General features: G+C 39.8%; 1 protein-coding gene across 1 annotated transcript; it reads left to right on the top strand.

The window, feature by feature from the left end:
- Nucleotides 1–6,166: 6,166 nt before the first annotated feature.
- Nucleotides 6,167–20,096, top strand: LOC114321961 (Sec23/Sec24 protein transport family protein). Its single transcript, XM_028269219.2, has 2 exons — nt 6,167–7,233; nt 18,098–20,096. The coding sequence occupies exons 1-2, from the start codon at nt 6,460–6,462 to the stop codon at nt 19,751–19,753; spliced, it is 2,430 nt and encodes an 809-aa protein (XP_028125020.2). The 5' UTR covers nt 6,167–6,459; the 3' UTR covers nt 19,754–20,096.
- Nucleotides 20,097–20,557: the final 461 nt, after the last annotated feature.

Below are 20,557 nucleotides of genomic sequence, written 5' to 3'. Positions count from 1 at the left end.
TAACCCAACGACAAGGCTCCAGCCACAACTAGCTCGGCTCGTTTGCTTGGCTTAAACTCCCCTTTCAATTACCCCTTAATTTTGTCTGTATTCGCATGACCGAAATTACATTACTAGGCCGTGCTAGACTCTTTGCTTGGTGGTTCGCTTTAAATCCTTTCTATTATAACATGATTGAGATTACTCAACTTCAGGTCGGCAAGGAACATCAAAGTTGGTGAGCAAAGTCAACTCGGCAATTTGTTTCATGGTGAGCAAAATCAGGTTGGTAAAGAACTCCAACGTTGGTGAGTAAGGTCAACTCGGCAAATTGCTTATTGACGAGCAAAATTAGCTCGGCAAGAAACTCCAAAGTTGGCGAGCGAGGTCAACTCAGCAAATCAGCCCGACAACTTACTTCTTGGCGAGCAAAATCAACTCAGCAAAGAATTTCAACTGTGGCAAGCAAAGTCAGCTCGGCAACTTGCCTCTTAGCGAGCAAAATCAGCTTAACAAGGAACTCCAAAGTTGGCGAGCAAGGCCAGCTTAACAACTTGTTTGTTGGCAAGCAAAATCAGCTCGGTAAGGAACTTCAAAGTTGGCTAGTCAAGTCAACTCGACAACTTGCTTCTTGGCGAGCAAAATTAGCTCGGCAAGGAACTTCAAAGTTGACGAGCAAGTTTAGCTTGGCAACTTGCTTCTTGGCAAGCAAAATCAGCTCGGCAAAGAACTTCAAAGTTAGGGAGCCAAGTCAGCTCGACAACTGCTTCTTGGAGAGCAAAATTAACTCGGTAAGGAACTTTAAAGTTGACGAGTAAGGTCAGCTTGGCAACTTACTTCTTGGTGAGTAAAATCAGCTCGACAAGGAATTTCAAAGTTGGCGAGCAAGGTCAGTTTGGCAACTTGCTTCTTGGCAAGCAAAATCAGCTCAGCAAAGAACTTCAAAGTTGGCGAGCAAGGTCAGCTTAGCAACTTGCTTCTTGGTGAGTAAAATCAGCTCAGGAAGGAACTTCAAATGTGGTGAGCAAAGTCATCTCTGCAAGGAATTTCAAAGTTAGCGAGTAAAGTCAACTCGACAACTTGCTTATTGGCAAGCAAAATCAGCTCGGCAAGGAACTTCAAAGTTAGCGAGCAAGGTCAGCTTGACCACTTACTTCTTGGTGAGTAAAATCAGCTTGACAAGGAACTTCAAAGTTGGCGAGCAAGGTCAGCTCGGCAAGTAATTACAAAGTTGGCGAGCAAGGTTAGCTTGACAACTTGCTTCTTGGCAAACAAAATCAACTCGGGAAGGAACTTCAAAGTTTGTGAGCAAAGTCAGCTCAATAAGGAATTCTAAAGTTGATTAAAACCATCAACAAACCTCTTGCCAAGCAAAATTCACCCAGCAAGGAATTCCAAAGTTCATCAAAACGATCAACAAACCTCTTGCCGAGCAAAATTCGTCCGGCAAGGAATTTCAAAATTGATCAAAACCATCAACAAACCTCTTGCAGAGCAAAACCACCCGGCAAGAAATTTTAATCTTTCTGTCAAAATGATCATTAGTTACCCCTTAGACTGCACTAAATCTGCTTGGTGGGGCAAAAATACAACACTTTTCAAAAAACGATCTACTTGTTTCATTACGTCAATAGTAGAAAGGGTTACAAAAGTAAAACTAAGAATAAAACTTCATATTGGCAGTATTCGACGTTCCGAAAATAGATCGGCTATTTATATTTTGCGAGTTTTATGCCTCTTTTCCTCGGCATTCTCACTGACGTCTTCCAAAATTAAGCTTCTTAGATCTCTTCCATGGTTGTTTGCACGGCCATCCTCTTGTCCGATTGTGTGAACCCTTTCTGTTACTCTCTTGACCTCTATTACCGAACTTGCCTTCACAGTAGCTGCAGCTGCATCATCTTCGATTTGGATATGCTCATTGATGTGTTGCATGAGTAATTCCATGGTCGACACGCGAGCGAATCTCTCAGTCTATGTCCGACTAGAAGACCCACGCTTATACTGAATGATTGCAAGGTTGGTCGGGCAATCAAGGATCTCCTTGAAAGTCTCCCAATACGCGTTATACGCCTTCAAAGAGTCATCCAGTTCCATCTTTACTTCCAAGAGATGGTCAACTTCTTTGGGCATTTTGGTGTTTGTCTTGAATCTGGTGACAAATGCCGCCGCTAACTGTTGTCACCCCTCGATGCTCTCCTCCGGCAACCTCTCGAACCATTTTAGGCTTAATTCATCGAAACTCAATGGAAAAATAAGGCACATCAACACATCGCTCTGCCTGTGTCCAGCCATACCTTGCCGAAAACGGCTTAGGTGCATGTAGGGATCAGTCTTTCTGTCATAGAGCACGAACTTGGGTTAGTGAAAGCTAGCGGGGAGTGGCGTGTTGTCTATCTCAATGGGAAAAGGGGTGGCGTTCAGCCTCGCCAACTCCCTGTCTAGTGGCGCGTGTGCTGCCAGGCGTGGTGGTGTCATCGCGACCTCTTCATTAGCTCGCTCTCTAGGGGTTAGCTGTTGCAACGCTCGATACCCTCTGTGCTTTCCACCGGCGAGCACACTCTTCCAACACATCCCTTAGGTTTTTCGAACGGTCGGAGCGAGAATATCTCAATGTCGTCGTCGAGCATGAGGGATGATAATTGATGTCCTGCATACGAAATTCTACCGCCGGTGCGACGTAGTCTCCAACTTTGAAACTTCTTGTGATGGAGAGAGAAAGAGTGCGGCGTCTATTTCGACTGCCGGAATTGAGAGAAGGAGTGTGTTTACTGTGGTTTCCCACTCCAGCTACGCCCTTTCTCTTTATCTGGCGTTTCAAGGCCTCCATCTCCGTCGTTATCTTCTTGATGATGGTATCTTAGTCTCTTAGCTTGCATTCCAAGTGCTGAGTGTGTGGATCTCTCCGTCGGCGATGCTTTTCTGGACTTAGTGAACGCCCAGAACTCTTTGTGCGCTTATCCCGCGCATCTCTACAAGGTCGTGGCATGGAAGTCGCCAAATCACCCATTGTTGGAACGGCGGGCAGGTCGTCTCACCTCCAAACAGAATCTAGAGTGACACTGCCAACGGCAGACAACGGAATCTCGTCATTGTTCGCCATTGAAGTTGATCAGAAAAACTTAAAGGACAAGGTTTTGTCTGTCGAAATTCCCACAAACGGCGCCAATTGTACGGGGAGAAAATATTTGTTGTGCTCCGTACTCCTCGTGTCCAAGCTTCGCTTCACTCTGGATAATTTGAGAACACAATAACGGTGAGCTACTCGGCGGGTAGGTTTGTCAGAAAACCCCTCCGACGGTCAAGTTAGCTTTCTAGAAGAAGAGAGAAGACAGAGCACTCTAGAAAGAGAGAGAGAGTTCAAGATTGCTTCAGGTTGCTTACCTCCAACATGTGCCTCTTCCTCCTTTTCAAGGCTAGCTATGTAACCTCAAAAATTATGGGCACACTACCTCTGTTGTCCTTCCTAGACAGGCGGCTGTGCTTCCCTCTACCTTTCTTACAGGTGTAGAGACCGAAACCGCCAAACTGTGTTTGTCGCATCACCAAACGGTATTGACGCATACCAGGAGTGGATTCTCCTCTTCTCGTCATTGGTCTACGTGGAATATTGAATCGAGCTATTATATGGAAAAATATAAACATCACATTGGACTGCTTAATGTTGAGCAAACCAAACCGACCTATTAGCACCGATCGAAGTCGGGTATGCTGTTCGGCATCTCGGCTACGCACCGCAATCTCATAGACCGTCTATCTTCACAACTGTAGTCCGAACCGTCTACGGCTTAGCCCTGCCGTAAGCCTATTCGGCCAAGTCTGGCCCAACACCATAATCCGCGTGTGTCAAACTCAGTCAAACATCGTGTTCCGTGAAGTCTTAGCTCGGCCCAATACATCTCAGGCAATTCTAATTCGGCGTTGCACCATATTCAACACGGATCCAATTTGATATCACAACGCGCCCCAAGTTCTCCTTTCATGGCCCAACACCATATTCTGTGTTGGTATAGCTCGGCCCACTGTTCGGCACAAATCTCCCTTTCAATTGCCCCTTAATCCCATTCGAGCTGAGCGTGATTGGGATTACTATTTCTGATCGAGCTATCTGCTTTGGTCGGTCATTGAGGCTTGCACCGGTCGTCTTGTCATCAATCAATCAGCCATACTGACAAACCACCTTTTCAACACCACGTGGCCCTCTCTGATTAGTTCCGTGCAACTTCACAGTTGTCCCACTATCTCTGAAATTCGAAAAGTTGGCGTCTCTTCATCATCACCTATATACATGAAAGGTGAGACCTCAAACCCTTTCACTGTTCATCTCCTCTGCGCAAAACCCTAAACCCTTGAGTTTTTTCTACCCTCGTCGTCGTCGCCGTCATCGCTCCCGCTTGCACCGCTTCTAGTGTTCTCCATCTTTGCGGACATCGCAATAAAGGTTGAGGTCGATTGGAACTCGATTTGGCACCCAAATTCATAAGTTCTTCTTGCCTTTAGCTTTTTTTCCATTGTTGTTCTTCGAGTTTTTTCATATTTCTTTATTCGGGATTGTTGAAAGACTATCGATGCCCCTCACAAGGGGTAAAATAAATAGGCATCTGTAGAAATTAGGCAAAATTGGAATAAAAAACACATATAGGGCCACAGTGCCCCTCATTCTCCTTAGTTTCAATGTGTGAACTTTACATTTAGGATGAACAGCATGAATTCTGGATAAAATCGAGCAAAATTCTACTTTTAGATCCAAAAACATGATTGAGATGGTCTAAAACTCGTTTGTGGTTCTACCAAAGGGCAGAGACCGTGCAATGAGCTTGTGGGGACATTGCACTGAGCTAGGAAACCAGACGTTTGAGACGAAGGCCTAAAACCGGCTTGAGACCTCTTGTCCTAAACCGAGCTATCATGCTTCACTTTGAAGCCGATCTAAAATGTTCTTTAACCTTGAAGCCATGCAAAGTATGCCGCGCTAATACTTGGTTTTAATAATGCATAAACTAGGACCGACCAAGCACACCTTATCCTTGGGAATTGGTGAAGCCCGCGGACCGAGCAACCATAGGCCGGCCAATAACTTAGATTGAATAACAAAATAGAGATGTGTGTGTATAAATCTGGTGGCTCTCTCTCTCTCTCTCTCATATATATATATGTGTGTGTGTGTGTGTATAGATCTGTATATACAGACAGATCTGATGTTGTTGATGATGATGTGTTAATGGGATGTGAGGGAGAAAAGATGAAGAAGATGAAGGAAAAAGAAAAAAGAAATTTTTTTTTTTGATGCTCTCTCGATTTTTTGTTTTTTGATGATTTGTGTATACAATTTGATGATCTGTGTATACAATTTTTTTTAAAAAAAATTATTTATTTATTTTTTATTTTGTGTGTGTTGTTGTTGATGTTGAGAACCCAAAAAAGACTTCAATGCAAAACCAATCACATGATTGAAGTCTAATTTGATGACCTGTGTATATTTCTTGTCTCCAGCTCCCTCTTCACTGCAGAACCTATAATTTGATGATCTGTGTATATTTCTTGTCTCCAGCTCTCTTTTCTCTCTTTCTTCTTCTTTTTCTTCATCTTTATTGTCGTCTTTTTTGCCTCTTTGTTTCAAAACAGAGAAAAGAGAAAAAAAAAAAAAACCAAAATGACATCGTTTTGAATTTCGAGCCAGTCGGGCCAACTTCCTCTTGAGCTACCTAGCCACGCTGAAAAAAATATATATGTCAATAGACAAAATTTTAGAAAAGAGAAAATTTATATTACCAAAAATTTAATACAGAATATACTTCTAATCTTTTGTAAAATCTAAAAAATATGGTTGATCATAAAATATATATAAGGGTCATTAGGTAATAACTTTTTTAGTTAATTTTTTAATTTTTTAAACTATTTTAGCCTGAAATTTTTTTGTTTGTGTAATTTTCTTATTTAATTTTTTAACTTTAAAATGACAAAATTTTTTATTAACTTTTCGCATTTAAATTTTTTTTTTTCTTCTTTTTTTAAGTACTTAACCTGAGAAGTTTGTCAAACCGAGGGCATAGTAATGTTGTTTGTGTAATTTTCTTATTTAATTTTTTAACTTTAAAATGACAAAATTTTTTATTAACTTTTCGCATTTAAATTTTTTTTTTTCTTCTTTTTTTAAGTACTTAACCTGAGAAGTTTGTCAAACCGAGGGCATAGTAATGTTGAGCACCCCATGTTTTGTCGTCTCTGGTATCATCATCCTGTGACATTTATCTCAAGATTGGTACTTTATACCTTCTCCATTGTCGCTGTCTTCCTCCTACTTCACTGTCGACCCACCCACCTACCCATTTCCCCACACCCTAAAAGCCTTTTCCTCTAAACCCTTCTAGCTTTACACACAACTTTGTATTCTTTTGTTTTTTGCTTTATAAATATGTAATCAAGCTAAATTGTTTTTGTTTTTGTTTTGAATATACTTTGATTATCGAGTTGTGATCAATGGATTTCGTGGAATTGGAGGCGATTGAGGGTCTCCGGTGGTCATGGAATTCATGGCCATGTTCCAACTCCGAAGCTAATGCTTTGGTTATCCCTCTCTCGATCATGTCCACTCCGTTGATGCAATTCAATGAGCTTCCACTACTTCCTTACGATCCTCTCATCTGCAACCTATGCGGCGCCGTATTAAACCCTTATGCTCGAGTCGATTACCAGTCTCGGATCTGGGTTTGCCCCTTCTGCTACCGCAAGAACTCCTTCCCTCGATCCTATTCCGGAATCGGCGAGAACAATCTTCCTGCCGAGCTTTTTCCCACTTACAGTACTGTGGAGTATCAATTGGGTAAGAAAGTTTCCAACTCAAGTTCCAATTTGAATAATTTGAATAGCAATTGGGCTCACAAAGTGTCGAACCCAAGTTCCAATTTGAATTTGAATAGCAATTGGGGTCACGGGTCGTCGTTGTCATCGCCTTCTTTATCGCCGGCTGTTTCGTCGGCTTCGTTGGTTTCGTCGTTCTCGTCTTCTTCGCTGTCGGGTTTGGATTCGAGAGGGGTTGGACCGGCTTTTGTGTTTGTTGTGGATGTTTGTACGCCGGAGGAGGAGCTTAGAGTGCTTAAGAATGAGTTACTGCTTGTTGTATCGCGGTTGCCGGAGAATACTTTGGTGGGATTGGTGACTTTTGATTCAATGGTGAGTGTTCATGATCTTGGCTTTGCCGAGTGTTCGAGGGTTGTGGTGCTCCATGGTGAACGTGAGCTCTCGTCGGATCAGGTAATTAACAAACAGCATATAATTTCATCAATTTATTCGAAATGCTTATTATTGCTAATAATTAGGTAGTTCAATCCATAGCAGAACAAAGTCACAGTTTACGCTGAGAATGATACTGGTATTGTGTCATATTTGAAATGTTGCTAACATAATAGGAAGTTATAAAGATATCGAATTTCAAATGCAAAATGAAATATTGCTTGGTTGCATCGGTTCATTTAGTTCAGTTGTCTTTATTAAAAGACATGTCAGCATGAAATCTAAGGCAATCATGACCGTTTACTAACTACACCTATGTTTTCATTGGTCTTGCTCTATTTATTTAGCAACCGCAACATGGATCAAATCACTCTAACTTACAGGCTCATCAGATAATCATGTTGTGCATGATCATATCATTGTGGACAATTTTTCCTCATTTTATCTTCAATTATGAAGGCGATCATGTTGAATTTTATTATTTTTCGTGGCATTACTCATTCAATTCAACATCCTCATTGAAGATAGACTCATTTTTTAACAAGTTTTTAACCGCCCAACATTTTGTACCATACATCTAAGATTTTCTTTCAACTTTACAAAAATGTTATGATCATAGAGTATGGATTATATGCTCTTCCATTTCTTCTACTCACTTTAATTCTGTGTCACATTATTTCAATCTCTGCTCATTTATGAATAATTGATCCAAGATATTGAAAATGATATTTCTTAGGTATCTCTTGGCTATCAATCAAAAAGTGTGAGTTAGTGACTTTGAGAGGCTCAATGCTTTGTTTTTGGTTTGCAAAGTTCAATAGCATCTTCATCGTCCCTCCATTTTGATGATTGTTTTCCCTAATGGGTGAGAAGGTAGCTTAGTCATTGGTTTTACTAGGTTCACCTCTGCTCTGCTTCCTTACTTTTTTCAGCCATTGATGCTTTTCTTTCATTTGTACGCTTATAGGTCCATTACGTATTGGGAAAATGTGTTTATTCATGCATGTGGTTTATATTAGGCACACATATTTATCTAGTGATTGCCATGGTTTGACAAGAGTTGGTCTATGATTTAATAGAAAATGGTTGTTTTTAATTTGACAAGGCTTGGCAATACATTATCTAGAGTGGAAATTTTTTTGTATAGAAATTCTGATCATGCTTTGCCGAGTTATGTTAAGCATAGTTTTATTTGAGTACATTATTAATTTTGTTAGATTGGTTCTCCAGCCCCTAATATTTTTTTCTTTTTGGGGGCAAAAGAGGAGTGCAACCAGAGTACTAGTAAAGTACACAGTATAACTAGAAAAAAAGAGGCATGCTAATCTGTATGTGAGAAAATAAGCCTATGAGGAAATGAACAAGAGAATTAGAGGATAGCTTGAAGCAAGCCGGAAAGACTAGGACTGCGTTTGGTGTGGAGTTCAAATCATGATTCCACACCCATATTTGAGTATGATGTTTGGTCGTAACTTTCAAAACTTAATTTCACACTACTTTTGAAAACTCGTTTTAGGCGGGATTTGAATTTTAAAATTTGGCCTACCCAGTCATCCTCCTAGACGTTTGGCCAGTTGACCAGAACAGTGCAATCTTTTATTATTATTATTATTTTTTTTTACAATTGACACCTGTTATTTTTTATATATTAAATCAAAAAATATTTTTCGAATTTTTTAAAAATTTTTTATGAGTTTTGAATAAAATTTTGGATTGTGTATTTGGTTATGAGTTGTAAGTTTTTGAATCAAATATCATATGTCACATCAATTATTCCAAACTCAATTCAAAACTCTTTTCAAAACTCATGACCAAATAAATTTTTCACACTCAAATCCAAGGTTTTGAAAAGCGGTTGCGGTCGCCGTTGCGGTTGCGGTTGCGGGGTGTAAAGGTCGTAGTGTAACAGCTGCAGTAGCCGGAATCGTGAATTTTTTTATTTTTAGCACAATTTGAAAAAAATTTACCGATACGCATATTTTTTTTCCATGATCATATTTATTGGGTTAAAAATAAATATTGATCAATTTTTGTAAATTTTTAAGTATGATCCAATATATTTCATATTTTTAAATCACTATAAACTGAGTTTTTTACATTTTATTTTAATAATTAATGACTTTATATTATACAAAAAATCAATCACTAACTATTATATATAAGATAAACAATGACAAAAGTAAAAAAATAAATAAAAGTCTAAATATATATATACATACATATTTTAACCAAGCCAAATAGATAATAATCACACTTATTATTATTATTATTATTATTATTTTCAAACAATATATAGATAGACATACACATACAAAATGGTTGAGTGATAGCAACTGAATAGAAAAACATAGGTCTTACAATTTCAACAAATCAATAACATGTTCTTCATCTTCCTCTCTCTCTCTCTCTCTATCTTTTGCTCCTCCATTTTCTCTCTTTATTTTCCCTCCTCTCTATCCCTCTTCTCCCATTTTCAGCTTTTTTTTTTTGTGTTTTTTCAAAAGAAACAGTTTGGAACTGTTACGTAACGGTGCTTAACAAGCCGTTACGGCTGTTATGGCACCGTTACGACCGCTACGGCAGCTGCTATGGCCGACACACCTGTGAATCTCAATCATACTGCAAAGGCGGCTGTAATGGGTGGCAGTAACTGCCAAAACCGTTACGTAACGGCGTACGTAACGGTTGCGGCCGCTTTTTAAAACCTTGCTCAAATTATAATTCCAAAACTCACAAACTCAAAATACAACTCTATTCTTAAATCATAATTCTAAAGCTCTACCAAACGCAACCTAAGATTTTCAAAAGCCAGTTTAACTTTTAGTACGAACTTCTCTACTCCAACCCCTATATGAGCTGATTTTCCTCTCCTTCCAGATGTGCCCTAGTAGGGGTGTACATATGGACTTACCAACTCAAGAACTGTACCAAAGTTCATCCATGGTTTGATTTGGTCTGATTGTTTGGTTGTCTTGGCTCTCTCCAGGTTTACACTTCCGACGAACCAACCTCATTGGTTGGCTCAACTTCTGTATTGGGATCAGTATACCCAAAAAAAACCCAAGGATTGAGACCCATATGAAAACAGGGTTAGTGTGATGCCATACCCTTCACCTCAGTCTCAACCCATGTACTAATAAACTAATTGAGAAAAAGAAGATTGTGTTTTTTCTGCGGTGGGATTGGTCAAAGAGGAGGTCTATCACCAGCTCTGCTCTTTCGTTTGATGTTGGTTAGGAAAGCTTTCCCTCTACCTTTTTATGTAAAATCACATCCTCATATTCTTTGTGAACATGGTGGTAACTAGCCTCTCAAAGATGATAGCCTATGAAATAGTTTCAGTCACTATATTCATTCGCAGTTATCATTTATTGCAATATTTTATCAGGATTAGATCTCATAGTAAATAAAAGTTGCAACAGAAAAACAAAATTTAAAAATGCGAACTTTGCGGCGAAAATAACTGAAGCTGATCCAAATTTAACCGAGAATATCCAGCTTGGTTCTGTTTGGTTTCTAAAACACATAATCTTTAGAATTAACTGAGGTTTTTTTTTTTTTTGGTTTCTTAGGTGGGGTAAAGTCTGACCCAACCTGAGCTCTGTGCAACCCTATACCACAAATGTAAAGAAGTACCACTCTCTAAATTGCTTTATTGTTCCTAAAGATAAACATGCCAATCTGTAAATACCTCAACAATTGAATTTGGCGCCGTCTAGTATTCCCCAAAAAGGTTGAGAAGAATAGACCATTACTCCCCAGCCTGCAAGCACACAACTGATGATTAATCATTTCCTTCTCCCTTTTGTGTGTATACATGATATACACTAATTTAGGAGCACCTTTCTCATTATTTTCAAGTTGTATGATGTTAAAATATTTCCTACAGTGACCATTCACACAAGAAAGTGCTTTTGTGCACCAAATACCTTCCAAGGAAACATCTTTGACAGAGTCTTAATGTCACTTAACATGTCTTGTAAAGGTTCTCTCTTTCAATTATCCATCGGATTAACCCAACCGAATCTTACAAGTCTTGTTGTTTAACCTCATCTTTTGCTGCTTTGTGGACTTATTCTGTAATATTGTTAATAGTCCAATTTCCTGACACGAGTTTAATCAGTATTCTCGTCACTAATTATCTTCATTGTTCTTCTCCTGTTAGGCATTTGCCTACAATCTCTCCAATTCCATTTCTTTTTTGAATTGAGCAAGTAAAATTTATCTAATAGAACCACAAAGGGCTGCAACCTTGAATATGCAAATTATACAAGATATCATATGTAGCCTATATGCATTGATGGAAACTCTTCCACCAAAACAGCAAAAGAGAAAATGAAACAATGAAAAAAGACCCCAAACCATAAATACATGGAAACAAGAGTTTGTTGAATATAGAAATTAGAGTACATAGAATCTTTTTATTTTTAATATTATGTATATAATCTATGATTGTGTCAATTACTGATTTAGGGTTGGTTTGGAATGTTCTAAAAAAGTACACTTTTTGACTTATTGGCTTATATGGGTTGGGTTTGGATTGGGTTTGATGTAATGTGTTAGAGAGGTGATGTGATTTAAATAAGATGATGTAACTTAAATAGGATAATGACTTTTTAACTTTTTGTATTATTTAGTTTATGCCAAACCAACCCTTAGTATTTTTAGTATTTTTTCCTTATTTACATCATTTCCTTATTTATATCGTTTCCTAAATTGTATCATGAATCTATTATATATTGTAAAATAAATTGATATATATTATTGATTGATTTATTACAAGATTGTTGTGTATATTTTGTATATTACAAGCTATTATATAGGAGAGGATTTGGGAGTAGGTGAGGTAGGTGAGTGGTGGTAGTGGATGGTAGTGGAGGTGGTGGGTGGTAGTGGAGATGGTAGGTGGAGTTGGTGGTGTGGTAATTTACACAATTTACAATTTACATTAACAGTCCCCCTCAAACTCAAGGAGGATAGGCACTAGCCAACTTGAGTTTGGAGAGAGTCACAAAACAGAAAAATAAACTGAAAAATAAAACAGGATAGGAGACACGGTATGGTCGTGTCTGACCGATGTAGCAGACAGTTTATGGGGTCATGTCGGACCGTTGTAGCAGACAGTTTACGGGGTCATGTCGGACCGTTGTAGCAGACACTGTGTGGTCGTGTCAGACCGATGTAGAAGACAGTTTACGGGGTCATGTCGGACCGTTGTAGAAGACAGTTTACGGGGTCATGTTGGACCGTTGTAGCAGGACAGTTTACGAGGTCATGCCGGACCGGTGTAGAAGACAGTTTACGGGGTCATGTCGGACCGTTGTAGCAGACACTGTGTGGTCGTGTCAGATCGATGTAGAAGACAGTTTACGGGGTCATGTCGGACCGTTGTAGAAGACAGTTTACGGGGTCATGTTGGACCGTTGTAGCAGGACAGTTTACGGGGTCATGTCGGACCGGTGTAGAAGACAGTTTATGGGGTCATGTCAGACCGTTGTAGAAGACAGTTTATGGGGTCATGTCGGACCGTTGTATAAGGTTGTGGTGGTGTACCAAGGGGACGACTTAGGGAGTTCGCCATAAGTGACTTATACATGATACTGTGTATAACCCCCCCTCAAACTCAAATAGGTGTGAAGATAGAAACCTATTTGAGGTTGAAACAAAGGGATTGATAAAGCTGACTGGTGTAGAAGACACTGTATGAGTGTGTATATAGGCTGCCCAAAAGATATACATGGATGTAGATATCGAGCCCTCAAAAGTCGTGCCCTCAAAAGGTGTGCCCGCACCCTCAAAAGGCGTGCCATCAAAAGGCGTGCCCGATTCATCAAAAGACGTGCCATGAAAAGGCGTGCCAGGTTGTCGGCCAACGTCAAGAGGCGCGCGATGCGCGTGACTGCCTCGGCTATATAACCAAGACTGAACCTGAGGCTGAGGCTGAGGCGGAGACAAAAAACCTGCGAATTTCTCTGAAAAACTCTTCGTTGTGCTGAGAGAGAGAGGCTGTAACACTCTGTTGCGAGAGATGGCTTCGTCGTCCCGTGGTCTGCTGACTCTCTTTCCTGACCTCAACGAGTCAACAAGAGAGATAACGGGTGCGGTGGCCCGTGAACCTCAACCAAACACCACTGGGTTTGCTCCGTTGAACTTTCCGATGCAGTCGGTGGAGCAAAAAATGGCAGTGCAAACGGATGTGGAGGCTAATCAGTATACTTTGAAGGCGTGTGTGGAGTCCATGACGGCGGTCACAAACTTGTCGCACCGGCTGCAGAGTAGGACAAATGAGGTGCAGCAATTAAACTCCCAGCTGGCTCTGCTCCAACGCATGTATAAGGATGCGCGAGCAGAGATAAGCGTGCTAAGGGCAGAAAACAAGGAGCTGAAGCGGAAGGCCACCGTGATGTTCCGATTTGGAAGTCCGCCATATGCTGCAGTGGAGGAGCAAGGAGTAGTGATCGTGCCCAGTGGAATGGGAAACACGGAGGCAACACCGGCAAGGGCCGCCCAGGACGGAGGCAAAAAGAAGAGACCGGCGGCAGAGTAGAGAAGGGAGAAGGAAAAAGTGCCGCTTGTGGGTGGTGGTTGTGGATTTGGTTGTTTGGTTGTTTGTTTGTTTGTTTGTGTTTTTTTTTTTTTTTTTTTTTTTTTTGGTTGTTTGGGGTTGTGGTGTAAAATGGTGAACGGGGTTAAGCCCAACAAAAATAAAACAAAGATTGTGGAATGTGCTTGGTGTTGTGTTTGTTTGGTGTGGGTTTAATAATAAGAATAAGAGAGAAAAAAAAAAAAAAAGATAAAAAATAAAATAATGGATGGAAAAACCAGTGATGGTGTAATGTTGACCTGGATTTCTTGGCCCATGGTGTGCTGAAAACCTGCGGTTTTTTTTTTTTTTTTTTTTTTTTTTTAGATGAAATGAAATAAAAAAAAAAAAAAAAAGATGTTGGTGCAGCTAAGTGTTAGTGGGACTCGAGCGGATGAGCTAGTTGTGTTAAAGGGATTAAAAAAAAAATGTTTTCATCAGAAAAGGCATCTGTATCTGTCAATCCCGTGGGTGGGTGTGTGAGTGTGTGGTTTGTGTCCTTGTCAAAAGGAGGAGTAAAAGAAATATAAAAAAAATATGAGTGGGGAACAAGAGTGCGTGTAGACAAGTGCTGTTAATGAATAAAAAAAAAAAGAAAAAAAAAGAAATGAGAAGTGAGACCAATGAAGTTTTATAAAAAGAAAGGTTGGGCGATGGATGGGTGTAAAAAAAAAAAAAAAAAAGAAGTGAGTGGTATCCATGTTGAGTGAGGAAAAAAAATATTAAAAAATATAAGAAAAGGAAGTGAGTGGGTCTAGTGGAGAGAAAGGGACGAGAGAGAGAGAGAGCTCTGTCATTCACGTTCTAGGGTTTGCACCTCCCACTCCAAAGTCTCAGCATGGTGATGTTGAATGCCTTGCAACAACTTGGTGGTTCACAAGTGGCCACTCCTAAGCAGATTAGAGAACTCATGCAGGTCGATGGACTCACCAAAGATGAAGGGAAGTCTCATTTGCAAAAAATACCGACTTCATGTTGATGCCACAAGATCAGGGCGATGAGTCACGAAAGCAAAGTAGTTCACAATCCGGCTCTCCCCAAGGTCCTCTTCAGTCAGCTGGAAATGGTGGAGGGACTTCAACTACAGGCAGGGACAGCATGGAGGAAGAAGAAGTACGTGAAGTAGGTCACCGGCCGCCACAACGACACCGAGCTACATTTGGCGGCGCAGCGTGGTGATCTGGCCGCGGTGAAACAGATTCTTGGCGGTATCGATTTGCAGATGGTGGGGACTCTGAGGTTGCAGAAAATTCAGGAATGAAGTGAATGAATTGGGAGAGACCGTGTTGTTTACCGCGGCAGATAGAGGTCATCTTGATGTTGTGAAGGAGATCAGATCCGTGAATCATCAGCTCAAGCCACTTCTCCTGCAAAGATTGTTAGTGGGTTTCTCTCAGGTGTTGCCTCTGTTCTGATGAAATGGTTGTGGTCACTCAAAGCTACAGCTACCACAAAAAACAGCAATTGTTGGCCGTCCGATGATGAAGTTTGAGAGTGGGTATATTGTTGAGACTGTGTTTGATGGAAATAAGCTTGGTATTGAGCCATACTCTGTGGAGGGGTTGAAAAACTCCAGCGGGCAGCGAAGGCATGGTTGCCGGCCGGCTGCCCGCCGGAAAGAAAGGAATATAGGCCTAAATCTTATAGCTCTGATACCATGTAAAATAAATTGATATATATTATTGATTGATTTATTACAAGATTGTTGTGTATATTTTGTATATTACAAGCTATTATATAGGAGAGGATTTGGGAGTAGGTGAGGTAGGTGAGTGGTGGTAGTGGATGGTAGTGGAGGTGGTGGGTGGTAGTGGAGATGGTAGGTGGAGTTGGTGGTGTGGTAATTTACACAATTTACAATTTACATTAACATATATACATGGCCTCTATCTCATTCATGGGTAAGTCAAATAATTTTTTTTTATTCTTTTTGGTATCAAAGTTAGGTTAAGTACCTAGTAATTTGCTTCATCAATGGGTGATAGCCTTGCCTTGGCTGCCCGCCGGACCTCAACCCATTCCACTACCATATTTTCTCTCTTCCTCTATCTAGTAGTTTATTTCTATCTCAAATATCTCTATCATATTTTTTTTTACTCGTAATTCATTTTTTTGTGTGTTTCTATTCCACTTTGTCTTTCCCTCTCTTTCAACCTCAAATAGGTTTATATTTTCAAACCTATTTGAGTTTTGGGGGGGGGGGTATTATACGTATATCATGCTGAGCATGGTGATATACCATGTGAACCACCAGCCCTTTCTGGCACACAACCCAAGTCGCCCCCTTAGTACACCACCTAAGGCGCCCTCTCTGGCGTAACTAAAACCGCCTCCTCTAGTGCACCACCAAAGCCGCCCCCTAGTTCACTTTTTAATAAGCCGTCCTTTAGCGCACTCAGTCATCTATTGCCATCATTGTTCAGCACGACGTCATAAGTTATGTGTGTGTCACGTTTGCTGGTTCAACATTCAATTCTCTACATCGGTCTGGCATGACCTCTTTAAACTGTCTCGACATTGATTCCGGTTAATTCAACAGTCCGGCGTGACCTCGTAAACTGTTTCGACATTGATTTTGGTCAGTTCCTACGATGGTCTAGCATGACCTTAAACTGTCCCGACATTAGTTCTTATCAGTTTCTACAACGGTTCGACATGACCATAAACTATCTCCTGGCATTAGCTCTGGCCTCTAATGCCAACCAGGGTCTTGTTGGCTGTTTCCTGGCCATAGATGCTTCGGTAACTCTTTTAAGGCAGTTCAGTTCTTGTTTTTTTTCCTTTCTAGGGTGTGGTGCTGATGTATTAAGCATTTTTTTGGTCTTTATTATATAGTGATCTACTAAATTTGTTCGGTAGCATTTATTTGGACTAGTCGTTGAGTTTTTTCCGACTTCTTCCAGTCATCCGTTAGCAAGCTGCGATTGTTGAATATCTTCACACCAGCTTGAGGGACAGTGTTGAATATAAAAATTAGAGCACATAGAATCTTTTTATTTTTAATATTATGTATATAATTTATGATTCTATCAATCAGTGATTTAGTATTTTTTCCTTATTTACATCGTTTTCTTATTTATATCGTTTCCTAAATTGTATCATGAATCAATTATATATACATGGCCTCTATCTCATTCATGGGTAAGCGAAATAATTTTTTTCATTCTTTTGAGCCGACTCCTTGAAACTTTGGACTGAAAGCTCTCTTTGTTCAAAAGCCCCCTTCCTCTCTATCCATGACCATCAAGTTCAAGCACAACCTTGCATGACCCCTCGGGCAACCTTTACCCATAGAAGCTGCCATCCCCTTACTGCACCAAGCATTACCCAGTTAATCCCAAAAACCGAGGACACCACACAAAATAATTCCCTAGTCACCGGACAATTTAGCGGAAGGTGATTCCCATCCTCCCTTGCAAAATGCTCTACCTCAGTTGAGCCTTAGCTCACCAAATCCCCTTTCATGAGGAGTTAGAGATGTCTGTTAATAGATTAAAGCTGTCTCTGATTCATACTTCCAGATTTTGGCCTAAAAGGGCATTTTTGTGAATATATATGTGTTGGTAGAACTATCTCTCAATGAGAGTGCATTGTTTTTATATACACCTGGTGTACAAAGATCCCCTTATGGTGTGTTTTGAATTTTTTTTTTTTTTTTTTTTAAAATGCGTCAATGGGCTTCACCTCCCATTCTTGCAAAAAACCTGCTAAATTGCGAAGGCCTACTGCACTACCTTGTTTGCCTTTTACCATGTAACATATTTTGCGATTTTTTTTATCCTCTTTATAGTCTTTGGTTTATAATTTCGTCTTCATCTTTCAATCTACTGGTATCCAATTTCCATTGTATGTTTTTATATCTACCTGCTTTACCCTTTTATATGTTGATGTTTTATGTAGTAAGGTTATTGGACAAAGCTTGCTTTTCTGTTTGAACTTCCTATCATTTGCTCATTCTATGGGAACATTTGCGTACCTCTTCCTATATACATCCCACGCATACTCATTTGTCAAGGCTGTGATTGCTGGTTTGCACATCAGTTTGAAACAGTATGCTGCTTCTTAAAAACATCCCAATGATATCACAAATTCTCCAGATTCATGCTTTTAAAGGTTTTCAGGTTTAGTGTATAGTTTTCATTTGACAGGCAGTAGAATATATAGTAACGGTGTGTGTTAAGATGAAATTTTACTGGTTTCTTTCGCAGTTCATAAAGAATTTATTTGTCATTTGACTAATTTCTCTTTTATGTAGTATAATTGGTTTCTTTTAACTTTTATTGTGTTGTTATTTATTGCCAGACCATAAAATTGCTGGGGATTCATCACCTGAAGCAACAACTTGGAAAGGCACTGGCTAATCAAAAGCAAGGATTTCTGTTGCCGGTATCAGAATGTGAGTTCAATATCACCACATCAATTGAAGATATCCATACTTCATCACAGGTCATACCTGGTCATCGTCGTCAACGGTCAACAGGCGCTGCAATATCAGCTGCTGTTGGACTCCTAGAAGGATGCTCAATTAACACAGGTTCACGAATCTTGGTCTTCACATCTGGGCCTGGAACTGTTGGCCCTGGGATGATTGTAAACTCAGATTTTGGTCATTCAATCAGAACTCACCGAGACCTGAATAGTGGACACGCAGCTAACTATAGAAAGTCGAGCCGGTTCTATAAACAATTATCACAGAGGTTAATGAATTCATCTATTGTTCTTGATTTGTTTGCTTGTTCTCTCGATCAAGTTGGAGCAGCTGAGCTAAGTGCCGCTATCGAGAGCTCAGGTGGATTCATGATGTTAGGGGAATCATTTGAATCAGAGCAATTCAAAAAATGCTTGCGCCACTTATTTAATCGTGATGAAGAAGGGAACTTGAAGATGTGTTTTGATGTGACTATCGAGATAGTGACGACAAAAGACGTGAAAATCTGTGGAGCCCTTGGTCCCTGTGTTTCACTTCGGAAAAAGAACAGTTCAGTGAGCGAGAAAGAGATTGGTGAGGGTGGAACCAATATTTGGAAGTTAGGTACACTCACCAACAGAACATGCATTGCTTTCTTCTTCCAAGTAAGCGATGAACAGAAAGTACAACCCAGCTCTGCATTCTTCATACAGTTCATTACATGTTACCGACACGGAAATATGGGGATTCGGAAAAGGGTGACGACAGCCGCGAGGAGATGGGTCGGGAACAACTCACCGGAAATCACCACTGGGTTTGATCAGGAAGCAGCGGCTTCAGTCGTGGCTAGACTTGCCATCCACAAAGCAGAGAGGGATCTTGCTCACGATGTCATCAGATGGCTTGATAAGATGCTGATAAGTTTTGCTTCTAAGTTTGGAGATTATGTGCCGGAAGATCCATCTACATTCCGTCTATCATCCAATTTCTCGCTGTACCCACAATTTATGTATTACTTACGGAGATCACAGTTCATTGATGTCTTTAATAGCAGTCCCGACGAGACAGCTTTTTTCCGGTTGATGTTAAACCGTGAAGGGGTGGTTGGTTCTCTCATCATGATTCAACCGACTCTTTTCCAATATTCTTTTGACGGCCCTCCCATTCCAGTCCTCCTCGATGTTTGCTCTATCTCCCCAGACGTAATTTTGCTCTTTGATTCTTACTTCTATGTGGTTATTCACTATGGTTCTAAGATTGCTCAGTGGAGGAAACTTGGTTATGACAAGGATCCGAACGATGAGAGTTTCAGAACGCTGATGGAAGCCCCGGAGCTTGACGTGCAGCAACTGGTGGATGAACGTGTTCCGGTGCTGAAGGTTATAAAATGCGACCAACACAGTAGCCAGGCAAGGTTTCTTCTAGCCAAGTTGAATCCATCTGTTACGCAGAACTCAATGTACACGAATGGTTCTGAGATTATATTCACTGATGATGTGAGCCTGCAAGTTTTTATCGAACACTTGCAGGCTCTGGCGGTGCAGGGTTGATAGTTTGTTGTATAGAGTTTCTCTGTTTTCTAGTCATATGCAGGCCTCTGTCAATGGACTGGATCCAATTTGATTAGAAAACAATCTGAATTTGATCCGACAGTAATCGCTAATTGGATTAATTTGAATTTGGATTATCAGATTGGATATTCCTTAACAGACTGTTTAAATCTGATCCGATGACAGGCCTAATCATATGGAAATAATTGATGTATATTGCTTTGGCAGTATAGGTTGTAGTTTGTCTTTCTGTTAAAAAAATGTGTACCCTACAATTGTACAATGTGAGGCTTTGGTTTTTTCTTATTAATTTTTATTTTTATTTTTATTACAGTTAGTTTAATTATTGCTCTCAGTTCTTTTGGTTCGATGAATTCCTTTTTTCTTTTTTACTTTTTTGTAGGTTTTATTGTTCTACTTTTGGTACTCACATTTTTATGTATGTTTAAGATCCTCGTGATTTTAGTATTTGTTTTGCTTTGAAGTTTGACCTAAGATTTCAAATAAAATAAATAAATAAAAAATGGCCCACTATGATTTTTTTACGTATATTTCCTTTTCTTTTTTTGCAATTTTTTTAACATTTACTGTGTTAATTTAATTATGAAGCTAAAAAAAATGATAAATATGACTGTTTATTATTAATATTATTACATTATTTTGTATTTTATGGCTTTTAATCAGCTGATAATGACAAATCTACATAATAAGGGAAGATAGTTTTTGAAAATGTATAAAATGTATGAGAGATACATTTGATTTCAATGGCTTAAAACAATTCTAATAAATATCAATGGTTCAAAA

The sequence above is a fragment of the Camellia sinensis genome, chromosome 6 (genome assembly GCF_055761805.1).
Source record: "Camellia sinensis isolate YWXY chromosome 6, ASM5576180v1, whole genome shotgun sequence".
In the NCBI taxonomy this organism is placed as follows: Eukaryota; Viridiplantae; Streptophyta; class Magnoliopsida; order Ericales; family Theaceae; genus Camellia; species Camellia sinensis.
The sequence above is the reverse complement of the archived record's forward strand: the minus strand, read 5'-3'. Positions and strand labels throughout refer to the sequence as shown.

Bases quoted from the DNA above. Each gene is read 5' to 3' on its own strand.
- LOC114321961 (XM_028269219.2), top strand. From the start codon at position 6,460: ATGGATTTCGTGGAATTGGAGGCGATTGAGGGTCTCCGGTGGTCATGG. The intron at 7,234-18,097 runs GTAATTAACAAA...ATTTATTGCCAG, and splicing joins GTGAGCTCTCGTCGGATCAG to ACCATAAAATTGCTGGGGAT.